Source organism: Emys orbicularis, chromosome 4 (assembly GCF_028017835.1).
Source record: "Emys orbicularis isolate rEmyOrb1 chromosome 4, rEmyOrb1.hap1, whole genome shotgun sequence".
NCBI lineage: Eukaryota > Metazoa > Chordata > Testudines > Emydidae > Emys > Emys orbicularis.
This window is the reverse complement of record NC_088686.1, coordinates 4995577-5011041: the sequence shown is the minus strand read 5'-3', so window position 1 is coordinate 5011041 and position 15465 is coordinate 4995577. Positions and strand designations below refer to the sequence as shown.

General features: G+C 41.0%; 1 protein-coding gene across 2 annotated transcripts in view; it reads left to right on the top strand.

The window, feature by feature from the left end:
* Positions 1–15465, top strand: part of MDGA2 (MAM domain containing glycosylphosphatidylinositol anchor 2) — a 631329-nt gene that overhangs the window by 563479 nt on the left and 52385 nt on the right. For both annotated transcript variants that reach the window (XM_065403864.1, XM_065403863.1), the window contains exon 11: positions 14345–14522. In XM_065403864.1, coding sequence (XP_065259936.1) covers positions 14345–14522 — 178 coding nt within the window. The remainder of the gene's footprint in view (positions 1–14344; positions 14523–15465) is intronic.

Genomic DNA, 15465 nt, shown 5'->3' with positions numbered 1-15465 from the left:
TAGATATAAACACACACAGACATAAGCAATAGGTTTAGAACATCCCAGATATTTACCTAAACTCTAGAATGGTATTGCGTAATTAACAGCAGGTTTGCAATGGCCAGTTGCTCACCCACTGGGGAGAAAAGGTGTCAGGAAAAACATCTCTCAAGCTGGCTTCAGAGGACTGCTCCAAAGTACATTCTATAGCTAGTCCTTTTTATAACTAACTTCTACAAAACACATAGGTCATAATGACCCCTACTGGATCATCCCTTTTCCTAACTTTCAATACACTTCTAATATCAGAGGCGTCTAGACTCAAGGTTTCCATCCACTCATCTTTTCTCAGTCTCAGTTACTTACTTTTCTCTCCCCTCCTTCCATTCTGATTAACAGAAACTGCCTGCTAGATTTTGACCTTGAATCTAAAAGCCTGCTTTCCAATTAACCCTTAACTATGTGCTGTTCTATTTTATTAATTCATGGTGGCTGAATGCACATCAAATGGTTGCAATTGGCTTGATCACATTCTGGGGTACTCACATCCCTCAAATCCAGGGTGACAGCCTGCTAGTGTTGCGGTTCTCAACTGGAGGTCTGTGGCCCTCTAGAGAGAGTTTCAGGGGTCCACGGGGCCCTGTGGCTGAAGCCTTGAGCCCCAGCACACCTCCCGCTGGGCTGAAGCCCCAGTGCCTCCCTTGGAAAATAGGGTATGTGGTGGGTTCCAGGAAATGGCCTATAAGAATTTAAGCCCGGCCTTTGATGATCTTTGTCACTCGCCTCTGGATCCTTTCCTGTTTCTCTACAGCCTTTCTATACAGCGGTGACCAAAATCGGACACAGCACTCCAGTTGCATAGAGTGGTGCCATCACCTCCCGTGGCTTCCATGCTATGCCTCTGGTAATACAACCTACAATGGCATTTGCAGTTTTTGCAACAGCATCACATTTCGGACTCACGTTGAGGTTTTGATTCACCACAACTCCCAGATCCTCCTAAGCAGTGCTGCTGCCAAGCCAGCTATCCCCAATTCTGTATTTGTGCATTTGGTTTTTCTTCCCTCTGCTTTGAAATGTAATGGGGCAGTATAATAACCTCATGTTAACTTGGAGAGCTTTATGTTGAAAGTGAGACACCAATGATAGATGATATTGAACAAGATTGTTAATGAAATGTAACAGCCTGCTAACTGTAAATCAGATTAGATGCATAGTGTATGGAAGGCCATTCCCTTTAGAGCGTGCATATAACTAAGTATTTAGCAAGGAAGAACTCATTCGCAGTTTTTGTTTTATTGAGGAAAATAAATGGGATTGCTACATATCTATTTATTTTTATTATTTATTACTATTATTTATTTATTATTTATTAATGTATTGATTTTAACTAAATCACTAAATGCTGCCACAGATACTTATAGGAATGATGCAATACATTCATTTCTATTAGCCCTCATTAACTAAAGACATGTTTGCCTGATTTATCTGAGTCAATGCAGACAATTTGTGGGTGCAATCAATAGGCCAAGTACGCTGGATTAAGGAAGCATTTAGTCTATATAAACATAACCGTTCATGTGATATAATCAATATTTAAATGTCCCATGGGATTAATTTGTCAAAAAAACACTACTGGTTGAAACCTTTTAGAGGGCGGAGTGCCAGTATATTTCTTAGCAAACAGTCAAAGAATAAACTGCTAATACCTTTTCATCAACGACAGGGAGAAGGTGTTTTCAGGACATTATAATAAAGTGTTGCCAGGTGTTTACACTACACTTTCGCTGATGTCAGGAAGCAGTTCTGCACTTTTTTCTTCACACCAGTGACCTAAAATTTCTAAACATTAAAAGATAACTGCAAAAAGATGTCAGTACAAAGTTGCCTTGCTTTGGAATTGTGTATACTTTGGTAGGCTATGTAAAGGTAACTAGATGTTAGCTACAGGATAATTATAATTAATAAATGCCCGTAGAGTGATTCCACTTCTCAAAGCTTTGCTAGTGTCCGTAAGCTATTAGAGCTGCTCTTCTTGCAGTTTAGGACATAAGCAGAGCTCCTTAAGTGAATTTCAGCTGGATGTAGGTTGGGCAAACTGATCTGGATGAAATAAGCAGCCTCCTTTTAAAACTTTTATCCAAAACACAATTGGAACCCAACTTCTGTTGCATTTCAGAAACATTAGATTAATCTTTCCTCCTTCCCCGCATCCTTTCACCCAGATCGTGCCAATGAGCTCGGCATGGATAGACTCTTGCACCTATGTGAAACTTACTTGACACTAACGTAAACATATTACATAGAGTACTTGTGGCACCTTAGAGACTAACAAATTTATTTGAGCATAAGCTTTCATGGGCTAAAACCCACTTCATTGGATGCATCGTGGGTTTTAGCCCACGAAAGCTTATGCTCAAATAAATGTGTTAGTCTCTAAGGTGCCACAAGTACTCCTGTTCTTTTTGCTGATACAGAATAACACGGCTGCTACTCTGAAACATATTACACAGAGGCTATCTACTGTGTCTGCTCTGTGCTTTGAAAATTAGTTAACCTACCTGGCTGATGAATAAGTAACTATGGACAGAGCTTTCAGAAGCATTAAGTCAGTTATGGGCCAAATTCAATTGAAAGTCAAGCCTAGGATAAAATTTTCAAAAGTGTCTAACTGATTGAGGAGCGTTAATCCCATTTTCAAAAGTCACTTGGGCTCCTATGGGCCTTTTGAAAATGGCACTTAGGCACTTTTGACAATTTTATTCTATAAGATCAATGCTGATCCATCCCCCTATATTCCCCTCAGAGTTCAGAGGGATTTTTATTTTTATCTTTTCCATAATATCTTCTTGCATTAAAACAAATGGCTGGTTGATGTAATTACTAGCTGATATGTCCGATAAGCAGAGCCTCATGCATGCAAAGGGATCCAAGTACCGGGAATCAGTTATGTTTACTACTGTAGCTGAACTAATTGTCAAAGCACATAGTAGACGCAGTATATGACACTCTTTACAATACATTTGCTTTTAATATTTGCCATTAAAATATGTCTGGATTTTATTCTGGATTCAGATGCTTGCCTTCCTTGAATGAATGTGGCAGTGTGGATGTGTCTAGCATGGCTAACCAGCTGTCCACATCAAGGCTTGTATTGTTAATTAACAGGCCTATTTCCACTCTTGACACTGACAGAATCTTACAGGCAGCTCAATGATTACTACTTATTACATATCTCTGAATAAGATATTTCTGGACTCAGTGGATAATGTGTTTATGCCACTGCTTAATTTCCAGAATTCCCATTGAAATTAGGTTCCTAAGTGGATTAGGCTCTTTAAAATTTTTATCCCAAATTACTAGCTTATCAAGACAAGAATTATTCGAAGATTTTCCCCCTCCTCCCACCAAAATTAAGTGTAATAAAAGAGTCCCAACTCTAGGAAGTTATTAGCTTCAGCAAATGGCTGTAAGAAACAGATCTAATAGCAAAACACGTATACATTTGAAACCCAGCAATCATTGGTTCATGCATCTAGCAGCATAGTGATGATATTACAGTTATTCAGAATTGTGACCAACCACCATTTGTATGAGCCAGATAAGGCTACCAATGTACAATTCCTCTATTGCAGGTGTAGGCAACCTATGGCACGCGTGCCGAAGGCAGCACGCAAGCTGATTTTCAGTGGCACTCACACTGCCCGGGTCCTGGCCACAGGTCCGGGGGGGCTCTGCATTTTAATTTAATTTTAAATGAAGCTTCTTAAACATTTTAAAAACCTTATTTACTTTACATACAACAATAGTTTAGTTATATATTATAGACTTATAGAAAGAGACCTTCTAAAAACGTTAAAATGTATTACTGGCACACGGAACCTTAAATTAGAGTGAATAAATGAAGACTCGGCACACCACTTCTGAAAGGTCGCCGACCCCTGCTCTATTGTCTGTCCCAAGAAAGAGATGGATTCTTTACTGTTACAAATTATCTAATGTTCTCCACTCCAGATTCCAATTTTTAGTCCCCTCTTGGATTTATCAAGATTGCAAGTTCAGAATGGAGGACTTTCCTTTAACAGCAAGTAGTTTGCTTTTGTGGTACAGACAGTTGTTTTCCTCTTCAATGAAAAGATTGCTTTTACGTTTTATCCCTATTTTTCCTTTGACTTTTATATAAGTCTTTTGCACTCTAAATATAAAAAGCTTCTTTTGCCAAGACAGAGAGCAACAATAATTAAAGCAGAAATAAAATCAGTGTGATTTCTGTGACAAATATGGCAATTCCATGTGATGTCTTTGAGATACTATACTGTCTTAGGTTTAAGTATCATTGCTGGCCAGGGATTTTATGTAATCCCATGGGGGAGGGTAACTGAAGCTCCTCCAGGAACTAAGAACAGTGGGAGATGATTAGGCAAATTCACTCAGGGTGTAACACCTCCAGAGAGGTAACATCTCCTTGGGGAGCTCACCTAGACTAGTTCAAACTGGGTTTTCCAGAAGCTGACTGTCAGACAGAGAAAGGTCTTCTGGATAAATAGCTTGAGTTTAAACTGACTCAGGGCCTTCTTTTTGATGCAGCAAATGGACGGGACCATCTGTCCAAGGGGAGAACCCCAAACCTTAGGGAAGGGTTGGAAGGACTGATACTGGCCAGAGCCATTGTGGAGGTGAGAGGGTGATCTCCGGTAGGCTTATTAGCAGGCGTGTAGGTTCTTGTATTGTTTTAATATGTTTGATGGCTATTAGCCAGGATGGGCAGGAATGGTGTCCCTAGCCTCATTTTGTCAGAAGCTGGGAATGGACGACAGGAGATGGATCACTTGATGATTACCTGTTCTGTTCATTCCCTCTGGGGCACCTGGCACTGGCCATTGTTGGAAGATAGAATATTGAGCTAAATGAACCTTTGGTCAGACCCAGTCTGGTCATTCTTATGTTCTTATGTCCGTAATGCTTTTTACTTAAGAATAAACATGCTTGTTTATAAGAAGCTGTGTGGTAAATTAACTGTGGCAATTACACTGTTTACCATCTGTGAGGGGGAAAAGTAAAGCAGGCCTGCTTAGGCAGTTTTATTTTGCTAGGGAATTCACAGTGTAGGCAGGGATCTGTGCAGCCTGGGAATACCCCAGTCAGGGAAGAGAGAGAGAAAGATACATATCTCCACTCAAGAGAGGAGACAGCTGAGGAGCTGGCAGCCTAGAGGGGATGCCCTTGCTGGAGCATGGAGGTGAAAATACAGGTGCAGTTGCCCTGAATTGTGACAATCTCCTTTTACACTTCTCATACCAGTAAATGGGTTTACAGACCCTCTTCTCTTCTGATATATTACCGTTGCTCCATTTTATAAAAGCACTGTCCAGGCCAAATAAAATGAATCTAGATCTTACATCTCGATTTGTAAATAGATGAGGATGTGCAGGCAAATGAGTCCAGTGGTCTCTCTCTTTCTGAATTGTATTAACTCTGCTGCCTCGTCACGGGCAAGTTAAAGTCAATCAAATATACTCATTGGATCATGATCTGCATTCCAATCTATGGGGTACTTGGTCTCCATCTTAACATACATGACTGCCAGTTCTGCCAGATATAGGACCTGTAAAGAATCTTGATTAGTAGGAGCCCTTGCCTCGTTCACTGTGAATATTAATATTGTGTGGTATGAAATGAGTGAGACATAAGAACATAAGAACGGTCGTACTGGGTCAGACCAAAGGTCCATCTAGCCCAGTATCCTGTCTTCCAACAGTGGCCAGTGCCAGGTGCCCCAGAGGGAAGGAACAGAACAGGGAATCATCAAGTGATCCATCCCGTCACCCATTCCCAGCTTCTGGCAAACAGAGGCTACGGACACCATTCCTGCCCATCCTGGCTAATAGCCATTGATGGGCCTATCCTCCATGAACTTATCTAGTTCTTTTTTTAATCCTGTTATGGTCTTGGCCTTCAGAACATCCTCTGGAAAGGAGTTCCACAGGTTGACTGTACGTTGTGTGAAGAAATACTTCCTTTTATTTATTTTAAACCTGCTGCCTATTAATTTCATTTGGTGACCCCTAGTTCTTGTGTTATGAAAAGTAGTAAACAACACTTCCTTATCTACTTTCTCCACACCAGTCATGATTTTATAGACCTCAATCATATCCCCCTTTAGCCGTCCCTTTTCCAAGCTGAAAAGTCCCAGTCTTATTAATCTCTCCTCACACGGAAGCCGTTCCATACCCCTAATCATTTTTGTTGCCTTTTTCTGAACCTTTTCCAATTCCAATATATCTTTTTTGAGATGCAGTATTCAAGAAACAACACAGGCAGAGCAGGAGCCCTTGCCTTATTTGGTTACAGCTTTACATGTACTCTCTCTGGCAGACATGGAATTGTTCACAGAGTATACTCATGCATATCTGTGGTTGTGAGGAAAAAGAAGTATGATGCTAGATTGTGTGTGGGAAACGGTATGTGATCACATAATTACAGACTGTGTTGTACTTTGTCCACACAAAGGGCCGCATACTGAGACTCTTACATTCAGTATTTGATGACATCCTGGGATACCAAAGACATCAGTGGGAGATAAACTCTGTTTATGGCTCTGGCACAGCCATATCTGGAATTTGATTATGGACACCACATGGAAGGATGACATTTAGAGAAGAACAACAACTGGGCTTAGTGAGAGGATCAGAAGATACTCCCCCTTTGGACAGCCCTTTGAGCTTCTTGCTCCTATCTCTGACTCATCTGACAGGAACAGAACAATAGACTAGGGGTACCATTTTCAAATCCACTTAGGGCCAGGTGTTCAAAGGTATTTAGGCTCGTAAAGATGCAGATATGTGCCTAGAGGTATGTTTCAAAAGCACCTAAACAGGTTAGGTTGAAATCAATGGGAGTTAGGCATCTAAAGGTGCCTACCTGCACCTTTAGGGAACTCTATACATTTCAAAATCTTAGGAGCCTAAGTCTCATGGAAAGTTGGGAAGATTATGTTCCTACATTATTTAGGTGCTTTTTAATGTACCCTAGGTCTCTTTGAAAGTCAATGAAATTTAAGCTGTAAAGGTATTTAGGCATTGTTTCAGGGTTGCAATGCCTAACTGATTAGGAGCCCAAGCCTTATTTTAAAAATCCTGGGTTTCCTACGTCCCACGCGCACAAAACTGCTTCCCCCACTGAGCTTCACATTTGGAAATTTGACCTCATGTCATCCCTCACTCTGCTACCTTATTCCAAAGACCGTGTCCCCAGGAGCAGGGGGCTTGCTGATAGATGCAGTAGGTGCCCTTTGAAGATCACTGCAGGAAAACCCAGTCACCACAGTCCACTCCGGTCCTGGTTAACAAAATCTTGCTTTATTACTTACATGTGAACCACTGAATTAACTCATTCATTGTTCTTCAAGAAGTGCCTTTTTTTTTACCCTCTCAAGCACAGGGAAGTCTTACTACAGATGCCAGCTCAGACTTTTTTCTCAGAGGCTGCTGGTTCCTACATCCTCCAAACTTGGTCTTAATGCCACCTTCCTGGTGGGCTAGTCTCTGGTCTATTGAGAGCCCTTCAGCCAGGTCCAGTAAGCCTCTCCTCTCCCTTCCACCAGTCCTTGCCCAACTGCTGGAATTGAACGAACATGCTCCTGGCCACAAAATGGGCCATTACAGAGTTTTCAGATGTTAAATCCCTGTCTCATGTTCGACCACAGGCTTTACTTCCCACACCCCTGTGCAGAACATGACAGTAACTCAACTCATTACCTAACACTCTCCACAAGTTCCCATTGATTTCCAAGGACATTGAGGCTCCTAAGTCAGTTAGGTATTGCAACGCTGAGCGAGAGCAAAGACTAAATGCCTTTATAAATCTGGGCCTACGTCACTTTATATGGATAATGGCAATTCCTGCATTCCTAACAGAAGTGACAAGGAAGCAGAAAGGGCTGAATTTTGCGGAAAGACTAGAAGACTTAATAGGTATACATTTGGTAAGTATTGTTGAAGGAGGAAAATATAACAGTCTACAAATATCCAAAAGATCATTGCTGCCTACATCCTTTCTCAGATGTTACTTTGTAGAGATAAGCCCTGTGGTGATTATCCAGTTATCAGACCAACATATGAATACTCCAGCAGCCCATGGTACAGTGAATGTTATACATGCAACTCCAGTGAAGGAAGCTTCCGCCTTACAGAGCAAACCTAGCTGCTGTTTAGAAAACATGACCTATGAAGAAAGGTTTTAAAAACTTAGAAAAGAAGGCAGAAGGGGAGACCTGATCATAGTCTTCAAAAACTTAATAGCTGTTTTAAAGAGGAGGCTGATCAATTGTTCTCTATGCCTACTGAAGAAAGGACAAGAAGTAATCAACTTAATCTGTAGCAAAGTAGCTCAGATATTAGAAGCAAGTTCTCACTATAAGGATAGTTAAGCAATGGAATAAGTTATCAAGGGAGGCTGTCGAATCCTTGCAATGGAAATTTTTAAGAACAGGCTAGACAAAAATCTGTCAGGGATGGTCTCTGTTTACTTGGTTCTGCCTCAGCATAGGGGGATGGACTAGAGGACTTCTTGAGGTCCCTTCCAACCCGACAGTGCTATGATTCTACCTGGCTGAATGCAAGTGAAATGGCTAGTAGCCCTAAGACAGCCTTGGTGGAACAAAGTGAGTGACTGACAAGGATTTCAGACAGCGATAGTCTCAGGAATACATGTGCAGCATGATAGAACTGGTGACCTATGTAAGGCAATCAAAATGAAGAACCCCAAAAAGTTGAGGCTGAAAGAATGTGAAGAATTGAAACATGCCACCAGGAGTTTTTATTATTATGTATACTGCTGAAGGACTGGGGCCCCATTGTGATAGACATTGTATACACATGTAACAAAAAGACTGCCCCCATGTCTAAGAGCGTACAGTCTAACCATTTTATTTGGTCTCTGAAAGGTTTGCTTAAAGCTTGGTTAGAAGTTAGAACGCTAGTTCTGATTTGCATGCAGGGTACCAGTATCAGTAATGCTGACCTAAACTCTGTAAGAGCTCTCAATGCATCTGTCCGTGAGATTCCCATTTTGATGAATAAGAGTCATAGGGCTGAATTCCCCATGCCCCGCTTTGAAAATGTAGCCCTAAATCTTGTTATAATTACCCTTAACATCTTCTCTGCGGCACTCTTGTTGCTTAGCTCTCAAGGACAGCACCGTCTACTTGAGACAAGGTTTATTCATTATTATGTAAAGTTTCCTGACAGATTGCAAAGGTACACAGCGTATTATGCATTATTCAGGGAATATTAAACGTCCCCGTGTCCTTTGTGTTTGTTTCTGCTTTATTTTCCCACACTACTAAATCACCTATGTTATGAGCATTTGATGTAGGTCGGAATTTAGCCGCGAGTGTAATCCATGTTAAGTTCTACAGGGGTATGTGCTGCTTTCTTGCCCCTCCCACTCAACATGGCATACAAGTGATGTGCAGTTTATCCAGCATATTGCCCTAGTCATATTTAGCCTGGATCATTCATACTTTTGAACTAAGGGTTTGTTTGAGCCGTGAATAGAAGAGGTACATGTGGCATAACAACATGTACAATACAAACGACAGAAGGAACAATTATCCGAGTGGCATAAATGCTGATGTATGCAAATGTTTCCTTTGTAAGCGGTGTGATCGCAAAATAATGCATTCTGCAAAACTTGAATATATCAGATATTCATGCTATATTTATGTTCATGGGGATCCAAACTGGGGAGAGAGATAAGAGACTGAATATCTGTTATGCAATGAGTGCCTTGGCTTTCATAGTTCATTTCATTGGCTCTCATCGGTGATGTAGTAGTTAACACCAGAAGAGCCGACATCTAGCAGACATCTGTCAATTTGTAATTTTGTATTAAAGATGCTCATATGATCTTTTTAAAGATACAATATAATGTCACATATTTTGTCATATAGTTATAATTATTTACTTCTTGTTGTGGCCTAGCAATCCCATTCATGGACCCAAGCCCCAGGATACTAGGCATTGTACAAACACGTAGGCCCATTGGTACTTAGTTGACATTTTATTAATATTTGATCTTTGAAGTTTTTATTATTTCCATGCTCATGAGTGTGGAAGGTTAATACCACTTTCTGTATCGGGCTCGAACCTGTAAGCTGTTGAAAAAGCAGCCCTCATTCAGCACTTGTCAGTGGGACCGTCACAAGCTTAACATTAGATTAATAGATTTCAAGGCCAAAAGGGATCACTGTGATGTCCAGTCTGACCACCTGGATAACACAGGCCAGAGAACTTCCCCCAAATAATTCCTACAGCAGATCTTTTAGAAAAACTTCCAGTCTTGATTTAAAAATGGTCAATGATGGAGAATCCACCAAGACCCTTGGTAAATTATCCCAATGGTTAATCACCCTAACTGTCAAAAATTTACCTTATTTGCAGTCAGAATATGTCAATCTTCAACTTCCAGCCATTGGTTCATGCTACACCTTGCTCTGCTTAAATTAAAATGGAATTAAACAATTAAATAATTGTTCCCCATGTCTCCCTCTAGTCAGAGATTTGCGTGCCTTTGTAGCCCTTAGGTAGCCTAGAAGTAAGACATCAAGGAGAGCAGACGTGTAATTTCCCCTGTATCAGAGCGATATTTTAAATACCTTACCACAGAGGAAGAATGGCTATGCAGTGTGCACTCAAAGGTTTTTATGGTAAGCTTTGAATCAACAGCATAAGCAGTAACAATGACAAATTTGTAGAACTGTCCACTTTGATGAACTACAGTTTGCACTTGTCCCATCCAGCCCTAAATTCTTTCCAGCCCTAAATCCCACTCCTTTTCCTCCTTTTCTACCACTCTGACAGTCATAAAGTCAACAGTTTTATGACTGTGCATGTGTTCGGTCCCTTCCTAGCAAGTAGAGACTGATTCAGATCAATTCCCTGCAATTCAAGACAACTTGAGTCTTTTCTGCAAAGTTCTGTGTGGTGGTGTTAATGCGGCAGCAGCCTACTGAGACTAATTACAAACAAAGAGCTGCATTGCCACATTCTGCTTCAATAAGTTACACATGCAGAGAAAGATGTTTCCGTATAATGGTTAATTTCAGTTTGCCCTTACTGGAATATATAATAAATCAATTTTGAGTGCGAAATACCCTTTTTACCTATCTGATCCAGGCACAGGAAAGGAATAATTAGACTATGTCTCTTCCCAGCTGCAGTTTAAAACCAGCCTTTCTTCTGTAGTCATTTGTCATAAGCTGCTATGAAATTGCTGCTTTTACTGCTGTACCCTGCCTCAGCTGCTTGTTTCTACTGACAGACCCCCACGAATGAACAGATCGTGTATTAATGGACTTCTGGGTACTGCAATGACATAAATAATCTTTCTCCTGCAGCAGCATACGGCACGGCCCATTTCAAAGCTACCTTTTAAGTGGAGAGCATTGTAGTAAGAGGATGTGTTTTAACAAATAGAGTGCCATATACTGCACACACACCATTTTTAATAAACAGCAGAACTTTGATCTTTCATAGGCAATACTGGTCCTCTTATGTACACTTTGTTTTAAACCGTTCCAGCTCTCTCTCCTTCCAGCTTTTTCTTAATTGACCACCATTGTTTTTATTCCCCTCCCCCCCCCACATTTCACAGGTGCATACCTTAACTCGTGAACAGTTCCACTGAAGCCTAAACATTAGCAAGGTCAGAACCTTAGCATGAGGTTTTCCAAAGTGCTCAGCATTGGCCTACCTCAGTTCCCTCGGAAGCTAATGTAATACCCTCACTGTCTTCAATGGAGGCAGAGAAAGCTAATGACTTCCCATCCTTCCTTTGGAACGTTCTTACATTTTGTTGGTTTCTCAACCGTATTTTTACCTGAGGTGGGTTTGTGCTGTATGTTTAATAATAGACCAGTCCTGCTTTCTTTTCCGTGGAGGCAGATATAAACCTTCCAGTCAATGTTTTACTTTTGCTTTTCGCATCATTTGCTGGCATCAAATGCGATGCTTTAGCAGCTTATTTCCCCAACTATTTCAGTATACCCTTTTCTGACAGCTTTGAATTAAAAATCTGGAAAAAGAGGGGGCTGTTGTTTTTAATAAACATGAAGTTCTATAATAGCAAGTTTGTAATAATTAATGACATCAATGCACCTGCCAAGCAGAATCAGTTGAGTAGAACAGCTCATTATAACAGCATAGCACCTGCAGAGTTCCTTGGGATGTATAGTAAATATTTAATGATTTGTTCTTGATAGCTTGGAGAGAACACCTGTAATAAGCCAGTGTATCTTTAGGTAATATTGAAATATCCAATCACTTTACTACCCAAAATGCATACACTTTGAGTGGTTTTGGTCATTAATAAACCACTTAAAGCATGAAGGAAATAATGTGGCATTCAGTATTTGTTAAACTTTCTCTCTAAATAGATTTTTCATCTCTTGGTCAAGTGCATTGAAAATGACAGTTTATTGATTTAGATGTTGAAAATCCTGTAGACTCTACGAAGTGTAAATATACACAACTCCTCCTTATTTGCTTCATATTGACGTTTCATTGTTCTTTTCAATCCATCCACCTTTCTGAGGTGACTGGGGCTGTTAATAATTGTGGAGTCTGTTCCTATGCAGTGCCGAGGGTCCTCAACTCCTGTTCACTTATGGTGTAATTCTACTGTGAAGTGTGACATCCTGGGGTCATGTAATTGTCTCTCAATGATTTCCATGTCAAATGTGCTCACTGTACAACTAAACGACATTTCCTTCTAACGGCCGACTCTGCAAACTCAGTCTGAGCTCTGAGAGTCAAGCTGGGTGATTCCCTTCTTACCCAGCGACGAAGTGGTAAAGCACTGGGAGCCATACTGTGCTGTGTTACTCCTGTACCTTCCCATTATCTTCAGTTCTGCCCCAGGTGACACATGGGCAACCTCATTGCCGTGAATGGAGATGCAGAGGGGCACCTGGCTAGGCCTGAAGGAGCAATGCCCTGGATGAGGAGGAGTGGACCTCAGCTCACTCTGCCAGGGCTGAGAGCTCTGCAGGCAGAAAAGGAGTAAGGAGAACTGGCCTAAAAGAGGGAATCCATTTCCTCAGAAACATTCATGTTTTTGAATAAAGGTTTCATCCTGAAGCAGGGACAAAGCGTGAAAAAGGCAAAATATTCACGGAAAGGGGTTTCAGGAAAAACTCCATTTCAGGAGACCAGAAACAGAAATTTTCAGCTGCCCTCCGGCGCTCTACCTCCGTGCCACCCCCACAGCTCCAGGAGCTGGAGAGACATTGTCCATCCCCTGGAGCTTAGGGGGAAGTGAGAAGGCAGAGCACCTGGTTCGTTCCACTCCATCCCCTGGAGCTGGGAGCGAGGCAAGGAAACTTGCCTGTGTTTTGCAGAATGTTTTTTCATGTCTGTAATAGATTCAGCAGAACATTTGACTCTATCAGATTGGAACTTTCCAACAAAACTGAGTTTCATCAGAAAATTTCCAAGCAGTTCTAGGCGAAAGCACTTACTTTTCTCACTGCAGTCGGCTGGTGTGATTCTAAATACACATTGGGAGCAGGTCTACCTGGCACAAAGGTGCCTTCATACGTAGTCTCTTTTCAGGATACAGCCACACTGTGAATGGACATCAAGGACTATAAGTACCCACAAATTTGGGACCTTTGAGTGCATCAGCTGAACAGCAGATTTTTAAAAGAGGGCACATTTTAAACATTCTTAAACCTAATTGATTCTCTCAGTTGAATCTAGAACTTAAGGCCAGAATTTCAAAGGTATCTAGGTGCCTAAAGATGCAAAGAGGTGCCAGTGGGATTTTCAAAAGCATCTACACACCTATCTGCAGTTTTAGGCAACTAATTGCTTTTAAAACTCTGGCCCTTAGTGCCTTGCATTAGGCCTCTTTCCCTGATGTGTTAGAAACTTTTTAAGATGAAAAACTGAAAATGCTTGGTTGCTTTCATGTTACTCTGAAAGACCTGTAGTTATGTGATGTTTGATAGGAGCAGATGTGCTACAACAAAGAATGCAATGAGGAGTTTGATGCATAGGAAAGGCAGGTGAGAATGGAAATAACTTATTTGCCTGCAGATTGCAGAGGTCAGGAATTGTGGTTTTAAGGCCAGTTATCTCTGCAACCTCAATTAAGTGATCCATTAGTTATAAAAAATGGGGCTTTTATGTGTTAGGTGGCATATGAACGATTTTGAGTTCTTATCTAGAGCTAATCAAGCAAATGATGAAATGTACAACCAGCGCAGCGGTTCTGCAGACCCCTGTGCTCCATTTCCAGAATGAAAGGGTGGCAGTTTGTGCCAAAAGCTCCAATCTTTCCATGATTCTTCTGATTTCAGGCTGGACAACAGCGTTGGTGGGAACAGGAGATCACGGTAAACGGAAACATTCAGAAAGGAGAGTTAATTACATACAACCTGACTGAGCTGATCAAGCCAGAGGCCTATGAAGTCCGCCTAACTCCCATCACCAGATTTGGGGAGGGAGATTCAACCATTCGTGTCATCAAATATAGTGGTAAGGAGATGTTATGGTAACAGGAGACATATTCGAATATGGGTCACACAGTTTAATGTAACTTGTAATGTGCAGTTAAGAGCAAACTTTAGTTGCTGTCACTGTAAGATGCGTAATCATGCTCAAAGAGTAATTATCAATAGTTCAATGCCAAACTGATGGAATATATCTAGTGGGGTCTTGCAGGGGTCTGTTCTGGGTCCAGTACTGTTCAATATTTTCATTAACACCTTGGATAATGGAATGCAAAGGATACTTTTAAAATTTTCAGATGTCACTAACCAGGGAGGGGTTGCTAGCACTTAGAAGGACAGGATTAGAATTCAAAATGACCTTGACAAATTGGTGAATTGGTCTGAAATAAACAAGGTGAAATTCAATAAAGACACATGCAAAGTACTACACTTAGGAAGAAAAAAAAATCAAATGCACAAATACAAAATGGTGAACTAGGCAGTAGTACGGCTAAAAAGGGTCTGGGGTTATAATGGATCACAAATTGAATACGAGTCAACAATGCGATGCAGTTGTGAAAAAGTAATATTATCCTGGGGTGTATTAACAGGAGTGTTGTAGGTAAGACACAGAAGGTAACTGTCCTGCTCTGCTTGGCACTGGTGAGGCCTCAGTTGGAGCATTGTAACCAATCCTAGGTGCCACACTTGAGAAAGGTGTGATCAAATTAGAGAGAATCCAAAGGAGAGCAACAAAAACAATAAAAGGTTTAGAAAACCTGACCTGTAAGGAAAAGCTTAAACAGACAAATAAACAAACAAACAAAACTGGTCATGTTTAGACCTGAGAAAAGAAGACTGGGGGGAACCTGGTAACAGTCTTCAAATATTTTAAAGGCTGTGATAAAGAGGATGGTGATCAGTTGTTTTCCATGTCCATGGAGGGTAGGACAAGTACCGATCAGCTAAATCTGCATCAAGGTAGATTT